Source organism: Oxyura jamaicensis, chromosome 1, assembly GCF_011077185.1.
Source record: "Oxyura jamaicensis isolate SHBP4307 breed ruddy duck chromosome 1, BPBGC_Ojam_1.0, whole genome shotgun sequence".
NCBI lineage: Eukaryota > Metazoa > Chordata > Aves > Anseriformes > Anatidae > Oxyura > Oxyura jamaicensis.
Genome location: NC_048893.1, coordinates 42,295,277 through 42,308,478, shown reverse-complemented (window position 1 = coordinate 42,308,478; position 13,202 = coordinate 42,295,277). Strand labels below are relative to the sequence as shown.

At 50.3% G+C, this 13,202-nt stretch overlaps 1 protein-coding gene and 1 long non-coding RNA gene across 3 annotated transcripts; one reads left to right on the top strand and one right to left on the bottom strand.

Moving 5' to 3' along the window:
• Positions 1-81: 81 nt before the first annotated feature.
• Positions 82-13,179, bottom strand: TEF (TEF transcription factor, PAR bZIP family member). 2 transcript variants are annotated; one of them, XM_035335164.1, is made up of 4 exons: positions 12,705-13,179; positions 2,665-2,991; positions 995-1,215; positions 82-416 (listed from the first exon to the last, which is right to left on the bottom strand). In XM_035335164.1, exons 1-4 carry the CDS (start codon positions 12,805-12,807, stop codon positions 201-203), a joined length of 867 nt encoding a protein of 288 aa, XP_035191055.1. In that variant the 5' UTR covers positions 12,808-13,179; the 3' UTR covers positions 82-200. The 2 variants fall into 2 exon arrangements, with proteins under 2 accessions (XP_035191055.1, XP_035191051.1); XM_035335160.1 differs by lacking the exon at positions 12,705-13,179 and adding an exon at positions 8,082-8,371.
• LOC118171800 lies at positions 9,596-11,515 on the top strand. Its single transcript, XR_004753405.1, has 2 exons — positions 9,596-10,034; positions 11,261-11,515. It is a non-coding gene; the product is annotated as an uncharacterized LOC118171800 (long non-coding RNA).
• Positions 13,180-13,202: the final 23 nt, after the last annotated feature.

Here is a 13,202-nt window from a genome sequence, read left to right as displayed (position 1 = left end):
AAAAAAAAAAGTTGTAACTATGGACTCTAAGATTTTGGGCAACATGATCAGGAAAGGGCCTGAACAAGTTGTGCCAACAGGTTTTTTTTTGTATAAATGCAAAATGGCAAAGCCTCCACAAACTTTACTTGAGTCTCTACAGAAGGCAGAGAAGTCTAAGAGGCTAAAACAAGGAGCCCTAACAATGAAAAGGGGTGTGCTTACAAGGGTCCGTATCTGGTCTCGTATTTAGAAACAATGTTCTTGCATCGCCCCACTTCCTTGCGCAGCTCTGCAACCTCCGTCCTCAGGGCTGTATTTTCTTTCTCAAGAAAGGCTGCACGAATTGTTATCTGATTCTCCTTTAATCGTCGAGCATCACGGGAACGCTTTGCTGCCACATTGTTCTTCTTCCGCCTTGTCCAGTATTTTTCATCCTGTAACAAAAAAAAAAAAAAAAAAAAAGAGAAGAGATGCCAACCTGACATTTTATATCAGTTATAAAACCTGACATTACGTATCAGTTTATGTAAGATTTCCTCCCCACACGAGTCTTGTGTTAAGGCAAACAAAATGCACTGTTAGAACTAGGGAGATTAAAAGACTCAGCTACTAAGCTGTCCAACTGAAACGCACTCTTTACTTCATTTCAATTCAGGAATGAACTTCCACGGAAAGCATGTTCTGTTGTCTGGGGTGCTTAAAGCTGGATCACGCATAATGCTGCTCAGATACATACACTGGCCTTCAAAAGTGCAGCTGATGAGTTTGTGACTTGATAGTTCTTCTAATTCCTGTGTACAGCATTTTAAGTTGCTCCTGCCCAGTAATTATCTCATGGTATTAAACCAGCAAAACAGCAAGAACAGCAGCTGACTTGCCAGTTCTATTCTTGGCAATGCTTTTACCCAATCACGTAGGTATAGCACGTTACCTTTGTATGTCAAAGTGTTTGGTCAAAGAGTGAAAAACTTTGATCAAGGCCTAGAGAAGTCTGCAGTAATAAATCTGTTACCTTTTGCTCATCTGGGACAAAAACCTTCTTTGCTTTTTTAATCATCGGTTGTGGTTTCAGGTCCTCTTCAGTGAATTTGTGCTTGCGAGGATTGAAGAGCTCACCACCAGGCACGCTGGACAGCACTAAATCAGCAGGGTCAGGGTTAAAATTCACCTCAACTTCTACACAGTCAGGATCAATGGGGCTGGGTGTATTTCGCTCATTCTGCAGGGGGGATTCTGGCAAAAACAGGAGAAGTTAAAACACGTTCAGCAGGATGAGGAGAATTAACTCAGAAACCAAGTTGGGCATCTACTATCTGGTAGTATTTAGTGGCGTTTAGTAATGTTATTTGGTATTTCTCTAGCAGGTGCTTCGTACTGTACAACATCTCTTACAGAGAGAAACTACACGGTCCACCTAAGAACAAGCTCCTGGAACATCTGCCAGACTAACAGACACGAGTAGACAGATGTGGGACAAAATCTAAGACTTCCTCAGCATGCTTTGTGTACCTGAGCACACATTAACATTGCTGTGGCAAGCTTTTAAGAAACTTGTATCAGCCTGAGTTTTGTGCCTTAGAAAGCACCACGGAAACAAGCTCGCCCAAAACCTGCAGTCCGCTGGTCCTTCAGAGGTGAGATAACTGCATTTCTAAAGGATTAAACAAGCGTAGGTTTGCTAAAAATGCCATAGTATGCTGTTTCCTTGCCAGAAACAGAAACGTCCCCAACAGGTTGCCTGACACAGCATTTGTATGAACTTTATCATATTTATATATCACTTACAAACTTCATAAACATGAATTGCAATTGTCAGTGCAATCTGAAGTAGGGATCAATGAATAAGTCTTTTCATACACCACCTGGAAAAAACCCACACCTTACGAAGGAGTACCACAGTTTGCTCTTATCACGGGTTCTGAGGAAGCGGCCCTCAGCAAAACGCTTTCTGTAAACCCTGCTCATGAAATAGCACCACGCACATTTAGAGGCTACAATGTTTAAACTCCAGATCTAGAGCAAACTGAGCTGCTAAATTCTTTAATACAGAAGACCTCCATACTACTCATGAAAAGCAGAAGTTTCCTAGTACCATTTAAGTACATAGTTTTGTTTCTTTGTTTCTCCATTCCCTCTTCAAAACAACACAGAACAGCAAACTGCATGGTTAACAAACCTTTTCCAAAAGTCAGTTCTCCTGTTTCACAGGCTAGCAAAGAAAAATGGCTTTTTATTTTTTCTAAGCATTGTTATTTGAAGTACATTGTTAGCACAAGTTTACCCAAGCAGACCAAGCCAGAGCAGTACAAACGACCAGTCACAGACTCTCAGCTCTGTTATAACATAACCTGAGCAACTACAGTCACAACAGACCCAGCTTCTCACCCAATGAGCAACACCAAAAAAAGTAAATTCTTTATGTTGGCACTCCAGTTCTTCTGATTTCAAAAAGAGAATGAGACTGCACACTCACAGACACTAACGCACTTTTCCAGGAGGGAGACTGAGGAAGAAGAGAGACAGCACCTTCACAAACTGAGCTCTAAATCGAGCCCGTTCTGAGCTACTTAACTTGCTACAGCCAACACCAATGGGTTAGCACACCTCCATTTTGATCCGAAGAGGCACCTTTTGATAGCAGAACAACAAAAATCCCTCCAAGCCCCACATTATTCCATCTACCTGTGCTGGAGGCTGCTTCAGATTGCTGGTAAACTGCAGTGGAAGAGGATGATGCAGGAGAACCAGTGGAAGCACTGGCAGACTCCTTTCCTTCCAGCTCAGCCACAGGCAAGAGTGGATTCTGGTTCAAATCCAGGTGAGTAGGGCTGGAAGGAATTCCGTTCTCCAGGAGGAACTCATCCAGATCCATGTACTCCAGGTGGAAAGACTCTCCATCATAAGGAATAGTTTTGTCCCAAATGGGCGGCATAAGGGAAGCCGAGACTGCCATAGTGCTGGCAGCTGCTGCCTCATCTTCCTCAAGCTTTATCTTCTCCTTCTCTTTATCTGAAAGATACAAGTAGGTCACTGTACAAGCTGCAACACAGGACAGACCCAAGGTTTAAGAGTCTAACAAAAATCCCAGGAAAGGAAATGCAGTATTTCTGCCTCACGACACAATATGAAAATGCAGATGTTGAAAGGCAACATTCCTTTCTGCTCAGTATGCAGCGCTCTGGCTCCCTGCGATGGCTGGACCACAGATATTTGAGTAGCCTGAAGATCAATTGAAGATCTTTGCTGTGATAACTTACCCAAGTGTGATAAGTGTGATATAACACTGCATCTAGCTTATTATTCACTAGTCACTGCAAAATAGCTTTTCTTTTTAAAAACAGACTTGTCCTGGAAGATGGGGAAGTGAACGTTTGTAAGTAGGATTACAGTGGAAGCCATTAAGAGGACTCCGAGGAAGCAGAACAGCTTATTCTACATACAAGAGAAAGAAGATGCAGAAGAATAATTTAGATACAAAAAAGAACGAAATATGGATTTTCAGATTACATTTGAAAATGAGTTAGAATGCCCACAGCACAGCAGAGACCTGGACCACTATTGTTCAGGATTTCACATGCATTTCTTTCCAAAATGACTCAGCATGTCCACACAAAGTAATAGCTCCAAATGCTGTTCGCTATAGATAGCTCAGAGTACACACAATTTTTACTCTTTGGGGAGATGGCTAATAAGGCATACTCCCACACCCCACCCCCAAGCCACAAAAGACTGATGAAATTCTCCATTTACTATGCTAAGGGCACGAAACAAAAAAATGGCTGTTTCTACGTTCCCCATAGCTACTGAATCTTAACAATTGTCTGGGACAGAATCCAAGCAGAAAACTCAAGTTATAGAATAATTACATAATTTAAGAGACAAAAATAAGCTGGCAAAAAAAAATAAATTCAAGTCGTTTTCCTGATCCAGTTCTCCATGTAGCCATGCAGTTCTACCAGCGCTGCAAGGAGGTACTGCAGAAGCAGCACCAGGGCTGGGACTACTCGAGCCAGCGCTGCCATCAAAAGGAGCGACCACCAGTTGCACCCATACCAGCTGGGAATTGCGTCTTATCGCAGGAACGGACAGATATCCAGTTTGAGGGATCAAGGGCTCCAGGGACGCACAGCGGACCAGTTTGCATCTCCAGTATTCATGACAAAGCGCACAATCCTTTGGCAATAGGGCAGCGTATTGCAGCCAGTCTAGACCAAAAGAGTATTCTACTTCATCGGGGGTGGGGAAGAGGTGAAACTCCGCTCTAAATCAGAAAATCCTATTTATATAAAACCTATTCTGATGGAATTGGCATTCCTTCTGCTGTTGCCTTAGCTGGTATGGAACTGAAACTGAAAGAGCTCTTTATGGCTTAAAGAACAGCACTGCCATACAAAGTAAATTATCGTTTTAATCTACCATACTCTGAACATTTTATACAATAGAAGATGCATAAATTAAACTAAAGCATCTGAGAAAATACTTACCAGCCACAGGCTTGGGACTAACAGCAAGTACCTAAAGAGCATGTTAAATTCAGACCAGCACCTTCTGGATCTGAGCTCCGTTAACATCGTCTCCCTGCAGCTGTGGGTCTTCCCCCTTGTAATTTCACATTGCTGCCTCCCAGCTTTTATCTCCCAATGCCTATCCCTGCTATAAACCCCTTTTTGTTAACTCTCCTACCTTTTGCTTGTGCACAGCAAACGTGCAGGTTAACAGTCACGATCCAAATCGACTAAGTGTTTCTAAATAGCTTCTACTTGAAGCTAGTAAGGAAATGGTGTCTGCTCTGCTTCACACAAAGATGATGTCACTTACTAGTGAAGCACACCCCCCCCAAATCAGAATAATCATTTTACATCAAGCTTTTGAATCTGGGATTGTGTTTCCATAAGGTTTGCATACTGCCCAGCAGAACAACTGAGATTTGCACTGGGGATTGTGGACAATATCCTAATAAGGACATCACCAAAAGAAATGCAAGTGACAATAACTTCTTTGTAAATCACTTTATTTTTTAATCAATGTGATAAACAACTTGTGAATGTTGAGTCAAAATGTCAACTAAAAAAAAAAATCACTTCTTAGTCTTAAAAACAACAGTACTCCATTATAAACTATGCAACTTTTAATACAAGCCAGCAGTGCTTTTGTTTTGCAACATCTAATGCAATGCCTCAAACAGAGAGGAGAAACTTTTGTTAATTAGTAGACACAACATAAGGCTGTTAAGTATTTTTCAGAAGATAGATGCCCATAGATTATACCACTGGCACGTGTGGCTCTTCTCAGATCTTTCGGCAGAAAGCACCACCATCCTGCTGTACTTCAGTACCCTGAAAAAAACTGTGGTCCTTCCAACTTCCTCCTGCTATTGTCCCTAGCTCACACCAAAATAGATCCTTTCTTCACATGAGACCATCAGATTTTTTTTTCCACTTTTGCTACATGTTGAGAACTGGACAAATACCGGGTCCCCAGTGCCGTCTTTGTTTAGCTACGCTGACTCTCTCTCCCCCCTCACTTCTAACAGCAATATCTGAAACAAAATTAAAATAGCAGCCGTTAGCAGGTGTATCAAGTGCCCATGTATTTCAAACACAACACACAAAAAGATAAAACTGTCGTATCATCTTTTTTACAGTGACATTTTCCCACTGGCTTTCTTTCAATTCATTTATTTTTTATTTCTGCTGCATGCCATCCTGCTGCATACAGAATATCTAATGAAACACTAATTAACTTCTTGCATCTTCAGGGGGAAGTCCCCGCCTGCCCCAGCACAGGGACCTGAAACATTAGTTCTCTGAAGATATTTATAGGGTAAACAGGTATTACCTGACAGCAGAGCTGCAGTATCCTAAGAGGCTCCATTTGCAGTGATTCAAGGTCACCCTGGTAAATCTGGACTGTAGTTCTACAGCTGGTAGCTCACGTCCGATTTAGCCCCCTCATTCTGCTACCATGACCTATTAACTAGCCCGTACATCTGCTGTTAAAAGAGAGGTCACTGGTTTACGTGAAGTAATTTCAGCAACGAAAAATGAAGTTCACAAATGATTGGAAATGGTGGTATTTGGTCCAAAAGCAGCAACCATAAACAGCTCTTTTCCACATCCTTGATTTTCCTCAAGGAAAGACACAGCGTTTTGGCCACTACTATCAAGTGCTACCCAGCCACAAACAATACACATGCTTTTTTGACAAGATTCCCCTTCCTTGAAAATATATTGTCAAATTATCCTGAAAACATTGTATAGACTAAGGCTGTTCCATCCATAGACCTTCAGCCCCACTTGTGACAATGCAACAAGCTAGGTTATAGGGTCACGTATTCCTGATGCCCATTATGTGATGGTTGCTGAGGCACTCCTGCCACAGCAGCAGGCAACTGGTGATTAAGGCATCCTTTGGACTGGAGAGCATGCAGCAGCTCGTTATTAACAGGAAAGACCTACACTCCTGCTCCAGAGCATTAATTCTCTTCCCTTACCCCACAGATTTTTGTTTTTATTATTATTATTACTTTTATTTAACTCGTGCAGTGCACATGAGAACAATCTGCAGCAAGTGCTGTCAGATATACTCAGTACATGGCAGAGCATTCAAGACGATGGCATTCATTTGGAACTGGATGCCCTCCTCTGTTGCTCAGAAGGATTAGAAAGCCTGCTTGCTTACTGGGTAGTCAAATTACCCAAGGCAGTTGGAAAACCCATAGGTAGCTTGTGCAGACTATAAATGGACACAACTGCAGCTAGTTGATACTGTTTCCCTCAAAATAATACTGAAAATTGTATTTTGTCAACAGGCATCTCAGACAAGAGGCACAGGGCCCTTTCTCAGAAGGCCTGCTGAAAACACACCACTTTTAAGCAAATCAGTAAGCCTTTAAAACGTGTTGCAAAGGAGCAAAAAACACAAGGAGGATCCTCTAAAGTCAGTAAGCCCAGTTCTACTTACAGGGCTTTTATAAAATTAAGAGCATCTACCTGCTAACACAGGTGTCTCCCCCCAAGTCTTGCAAATACACAAACAAGAAAAGCACCAAGAGATCAAAATAAACAGAAGGCAACAAGTCCCAAGCGTGAAATCTAACAGTACAAGCTGGACTTGAAGAAGTCCACAGAGAAGTTTTAAGAATTAGAACAGTCTGAACTTCATCACAGCGTGAATGGAAAGGGGTAATCAAAATGCAACAGACCCACTAGCAAACTTGAGAGTCATGCTGCGCACCTCCCCAAGCCGGAACGAGGTCATCTGGTAAAAGGAAAAGCATCGAGTGTTTCTAACTTCAGAATAATGCAAGCCATGAAACTTGTGTTACATTTTACAACTGCATATGCTAGATGACGTGATGCTGGACAAGTCACCCTACCCCAGTCAGCTACTGCCACAGCTTCCAGACACTAACTTCAGTTGTTCCTGCTAGCACTGTCACCTCTAAAAAGGAGCGGGTGAAGACAATAACCTAAGCACCCTGATAATATTGTAGATTCAGGATTCTGTGCACTGCAGCATCCTGTGCCATAGCAACAGGGCCAAGCCTTTACCAGAGGCTGACTACATATATATGCGTGTCTTAAACAGAAATGACAGAATATTTGATGGAATCAGAAGATGAGCACATTTACATGGTGTTGGGTAATGTTAGACATACAGAGCCGATGGATCTTAATTGGGATCCTCACTGTGAGTGATCTTACTGACCTTGCTTGCACTAGGGTCTGTGCTGGATACGATGTTCAGAGGTTCCAAAAAACTACTGTCAACCTTTAACTCCTAATTGCACGGACTCATTTTTTACTAGATGCCAGGTCGCTGGGCCTTACAGCGATGGAGATAATCCCGCACCTTCCTCGAGACCAAACCGAGGCTCAGAAAGGCACAAACGCTGCCAGGTGAAAATACAAAAGGCAACGCGGAATAAAGCAGCGGCAGCTTGCCGTCACTGCCGGCATTTCCACGACGGCCGCCCCGGTACCGGCGGAGCCCGCCCCTGAGGCGCGGGGCGGGAAGGGAAGGGGGGGGAGAACCGGGGGAGGAGGGGGAGGAGGAGAGGAGGGTGCCGCGCGCTCCCGCCGCCCCCGCGCGCTCACCCAGGCGCGCGTCCCGCGGCGGGTTCTCCATCAGCTTCTTCAGCACCAGCGGGAAGGCCCCGGGCAGGCCCCGCTGCTCCTGCCGCCCGGCGGCCCCCGCGCTGCCCCCGGCTGCCGTGGGCTCCGCTCCTCCCGCCGCCGCCGCCTCCTGGTGCGCGGCGCGGCCGGGCATGCTCCCCGCGGGGCGGCGGGCGCCTGCCGGGCTGCCAACGGTCGCCAACGGTCGCGGCGCGCGGACGGCTCCCCGGGCCCCGACGACAGCGCCGAGCCGGAGCGAGACGGCGCGCGAGCCACGCAGTGCGCATGCGCGGCGCCCGCTCGCTTCAATATTCATGAGCGCCGCCGCCTCGCCCCGCCCGCTGCTCCGCGGGGATTGGTCCCTCGGCGGCAGGCCCCGCCCACCCCGCCCCTGCGAGGCCGGCGCGGGCACGCGCCCCCCGCCCGCCGGGGCACGTGCGAGGGCAGGCTCCGCGCGGCTCATTTGCATGCGGGGCCCCGCCCCTCGCACCGCCTCCGGGGCGTTGCGTCACCGCCAGCTGCTCCTGAGGGCGGGGGGGGGGAGGAACGAAGGAGGGGGGTGCGCGCGTGGGCGGAGAGCTCCGGGGCCGCTCGCGCATGCGCAGAAGCGGTCGCGTGCCCCCCGCCGGTCTTTGAGGCGGCCGTTAACGGTTGGGGCCGAGGGGCCGCGGCTTCCCTCCCTCCTCCCCTCCCTCCCCTCCGCGCTCCCCGCCCCTGGCCCCGCCGCTCCGGGGGCTGTGTCACGGCGGCCGCCCCGGTGCTCCCGGCCGGGATTTAATCTCCCGCTGCCCCACATAGCGGGAGAGGCGAGGAGGGGCCGGGCGGGCTCCCAGCTCTCGTGATCTCCCGGTTCTCCCGAGCACCTCAGCGCTGCCCTTTCGGCCCCCCAGCCTGTCCCCCTGCCCCAGCCGCGCTGGGGTTTAAGCGCGGAGTGAATTTGGCCAAGTCCGTCCCCGAGAGCGCGGGCAGACGCGGCGGAGCTCCTGCAGAGCGAGCAAGCTCACAGAAGTGACGGGCGCTACAGCCACGAGACTTCTCCCGTCAGCAGCTGCTGCCTCTTGCCGCAGAAGGGCCGGCCGCGGCAAGCCTGCTGCATAGCGGTGCGTGCGGCGAGAGGAAAGGGCGCGCAGCCGCCCTCGGAAAGCCCAGCTGCACCCAGCGGGGCCACGTGTGCCCAGGCAGGGACGTGTCTCCCCCGGGTGCTGGCAGAAAGGGGCCCGCTTCCTCCCGCTAGGCGCTCAGACGTTGGCGTGGTTCAGCTGCCCCTCCGCAAACCTCCCTGGCAAAGGCGCCAGAAATAACTTCAGACATTTTGGTTGGGTTGCACAGTACAATTTGATCCGTCCCTTGCTGATAAACCCCACTGGTCGCTGACCCACAAAATCAGGACTGAATTCCTCTTCGCATGTCCTGGAGAAAGGAATGGCTTGGAAGTCGCGTGTGGTAGGTGCTTCCCGTTACATTTTTGCAGGGAGGACCAGGGGATGTCTCCATCCAACCTGGCAGACAAGGAGCCCATGCTACCTGTGTAGACAAGGCAGAATCTGCTGCCTCCTTGGCAGGGAACGGGGTGATAAAATGCCTGGGCTGCTTGGAAAGAGCCACCTTGCTAATGTAGGAGGCGGTCAAGAGGTGGAACAGCACACGTTAATGCATCATTGCAAGGGGCTTCGGCCGATAAATCCAGCTGCGAGCACCATGCAGAACAGGTCATGCTCCACTGCCCGGTGCGCTCCGGGGCTGCCACGTGCCTTCACAGGCTCCTTCTGCCTTGCCAAGCTCAGCTGGCAGAAGGGATGAGCACATGCATAGAGGAGAGATGCCGCTTCATGCGGGGCAATGAAAGGCAGATGTCAGACCACACATGGCAGAGGCAGCACACACAGCTCGGCGAGGGGCTCGCAGCGAAGCTTTTACCCAGCGAACAGCTAAATGGTACGTGGTAACGAGGACGTGACCTAGCGAGGCTGGGAGGGAGCAGCTTCTAGGAACAGGGTGAGGGGACTTGGCCGCAGCAGGGCAGGCTGTGGGCTCCCCACTCAGCTGCAGCTCTCTTGGTTGCTTTGTTCCATTGTTGTTGATGCTGGAGGCCCCCGGGGGTGGTTGGTGCCGTGTCTCAGTGCTTTACAGAGCTCCTTCAAGGAACAGGCTCTGTGCATCCCCCCTGCACGTCTAAATGGCAAATGCTTTGCTCGGTAATGTCCCTGTGAATGGAGGTTGTGAATGGAGTCAGCGGTCTTCCCTCCAGGGCTTTTCCCTTCAGATCAGCCGTGTTCTTTCTCCAGCCCATTTCCACCCCTGCTCGGTAGGTGCTGAACGCTGAGTTCACGCCACACCGCCCCTGCCTTGTGACTCTGCTTGGCGAGGGTTTGGCCTGCAGAGTGTTAGCTGCTCGGCCTGAAGGCAGGAGTTCCTGGGGAGCATTCCTGTGGGTTTCCTCTCACAGCACCCTGCCCGGGCATCAGCTCTGCCCCGCCAGCAAGGAGGGAGGCTGCTCTAAGAGCTTTTCCTCGCTGCCTCGGGCTGGGACTAGGGATTTGAGTCACTGCCAGCACAAAGTGGACGTTGCACCATCAGCTAATGCCTTCTCGAGTTGGGATCTGCCTGGTCTTTTACACTTTTTATTGTGCTCTGCAGTGGAGAAGGAAGAGAGGAGGACAATGTGAAGAGAGGAATGCAGCAGCCGTGGCTGTTACTGCTGTTTTTTCTTTTTTTTTTTTTCTTTTTTTTTTTTTTCAGGGACAGATGATGCAGAACAGCCCAGCTTTGATGCAGCAGGGAGGCAAGCAAGAAACACCCCAGTGCTAGGCACAGGGGGAGAGGGACATGTACAGCGAGCCCCGCTGGGAGGTTTGAATAGCAGAACACATTTCTGACAGAGGCCTGGGACCCAGCAAACCCAGAAGAGTGGTGTGTGGGTATGGAGACCCAGGAGGTGAGCGCTGAGCTCTGCAGGAGGAGCGCCACGACAGGAACACCGGCCTCAGCAGGGAGGCGGCATAATAAGGACAATTCTGAGGGTTACGGGAGGTGATGCTAAGAGGCAGGGTGGTCCTGGAACTAAGGAAGAAAGCTGCCACAAAGCAGCAACCTCAGCTGCCAAACAAGCCACATTCAGTTAAAACTAAATCATTCCTTCTGCAAATCATTGATCCCCCCAGCCCCCACTCTAGCTCACCAGACAGATCAATCTCGCCAGCGCTCCTCCCTTGGATTAATTCAATCCACTTGGCTGTGGAGACCAGAGGTCCTGGAGAGCCGGCCAAACTTCAGCTCAGCCACAGCAAGGCTCTGCACCATGTGAGCCTCCCTTGGCCACATCCTCCCAGCCAGGTCCGCTTTCCACCTGGGCGCCAGTGAGCCCTGAAATCACGCCCTGGTCCCGACATGCAGCATCACACTGAGTGATCCGTAAGCACGGCGGGTAACGGGCGAAGTCTTGGCGAAGGAGGGAGCCAGCTCGCAGGTGGCAGCAGTAGAGCGACATGACCAAATGAGCCTCTGGGAGGTGTGGGCATTTCCCCTTCCCTTTTCCCACAGGGAGCCGTGCGGGCACCATGGGGTTTGCTGTATTCCAGCGGGTGTTGGCAGCTCCTTTACCGCCACAGCAGCATCCTTCTCTCCTGTTGACACCCCGGGGGAAAAGCAGGGCTCCCCTCTGCACCGTGGGTCTGGCTCTCTGCTCCCACGCCTGGGTCACGCTGTGCCTCGAGACTGCCGAGCTGTCCACGTGTCCTGCTGGCAGTTCCCTACCCACCAGGCAGCTCAGTGCCTGTTCATTTCTGAGTTTGACTCGCTCATGCCTAGACATGAGCTTGTTGTGCCAAGGTGTTCCCACACACCTCCCCAGCACTCGGCAGCGAACGTTCAAACACAACAGCCAAAAAGCAGCTTGCCAAGGGCATGTGGCATCCTATCCAAAACCGGCGAGTTACGTGATGGGCACCTGGAGTGTGCCCAGCAAGAGAGAATCAGTCAGCCCAGACTGAAAAACCTCCTGGGTCATTTCCACTTGTTTTCTCAGAGGCCGCACAGAGAGCGGGACTGCCTAGGAGCACAGAAGTGCTCCTGCAAAGAAAACACAACTTTCACTTTGTTTTGTACCCCAGCTTCCCACGGAGAACCACCTGTAGCATCAAGCACAAAGTTTGCACAGAATCAGCCTGCTCCACACCAGCCGGGCTCCCTGGGCAGCCCACGTCTGGGGAGCAGCAGTGTCTGCGGGCTGAGCAGTTATTAGCCACTGGGCAGCATGGATGGAAATCCTGGAAGTTGCTCCTACGTGAGCACAGAGGTTTGTGCCCAAGTCTTCTCTGCACACAAAGCTCTGAGGGTTTCCAAGAAGTAGCTGAGCGGAGAGATTTAGAGGATCAGGAGCTCAGTACTCCTGCCTGATTTGTAATCAATCCATCACTGCTGGTTTTCCTCCTAGCTGCACAACATGCTCCGTGCCAGCGCTCCCCGACTCACTTGGGCTCTCAGAGGAAGCACACCCTTGAAAAACTTGCAGCAAACAAGCTCTTCTGCCCCCTCCTCGCCCTGCAACTTGACGAGGGGAAGCAGAAAGCAGACCAGACACCCGAGCACGTGTTCCCTCCATCCTACCTGTCATTTTGTTGGTCCAGGGTAAGGAGTACTCCAGCAGCGACTTCAGGACTTCCAGAAAGTCCAGGGCAGCGGGGCCCCCAGCGCTGTTGCAGCTTGACATGTCCTGTCCCGGGACTGATTTGCGCGGGTGAGGGAGGGCCGGGAGCGGGGCCGCCAACGCCGCAACCCGCTCGCTCGCCTGGGCGTTGCGAGAGGGGTTCAGAGGCGCCCGGAGCGGGCTTGCCAAACAACTCCTCCTGAGAAAACCCAAGGAGGAAGGGAAGCAGCCTGGCAGAGATGCAGTTTGCCCAGCTGTCTTCACCTCCCCCACTCCCGCTCTGAAGTGGCCAATTGTGGAAATAGCTTGCAGCCTAGCAGGGCTGGGCCGGGCTGCTGGCCAGCATGGTTTTACAGGGCCCCTCGCAGCCAATCCGACTGCGAAGAACTGGGCCAGTTATCTAACTTTGCAAAGGCAGCACCCTTTTCCTTCCCAAGGTGTTATAACAAATACACACG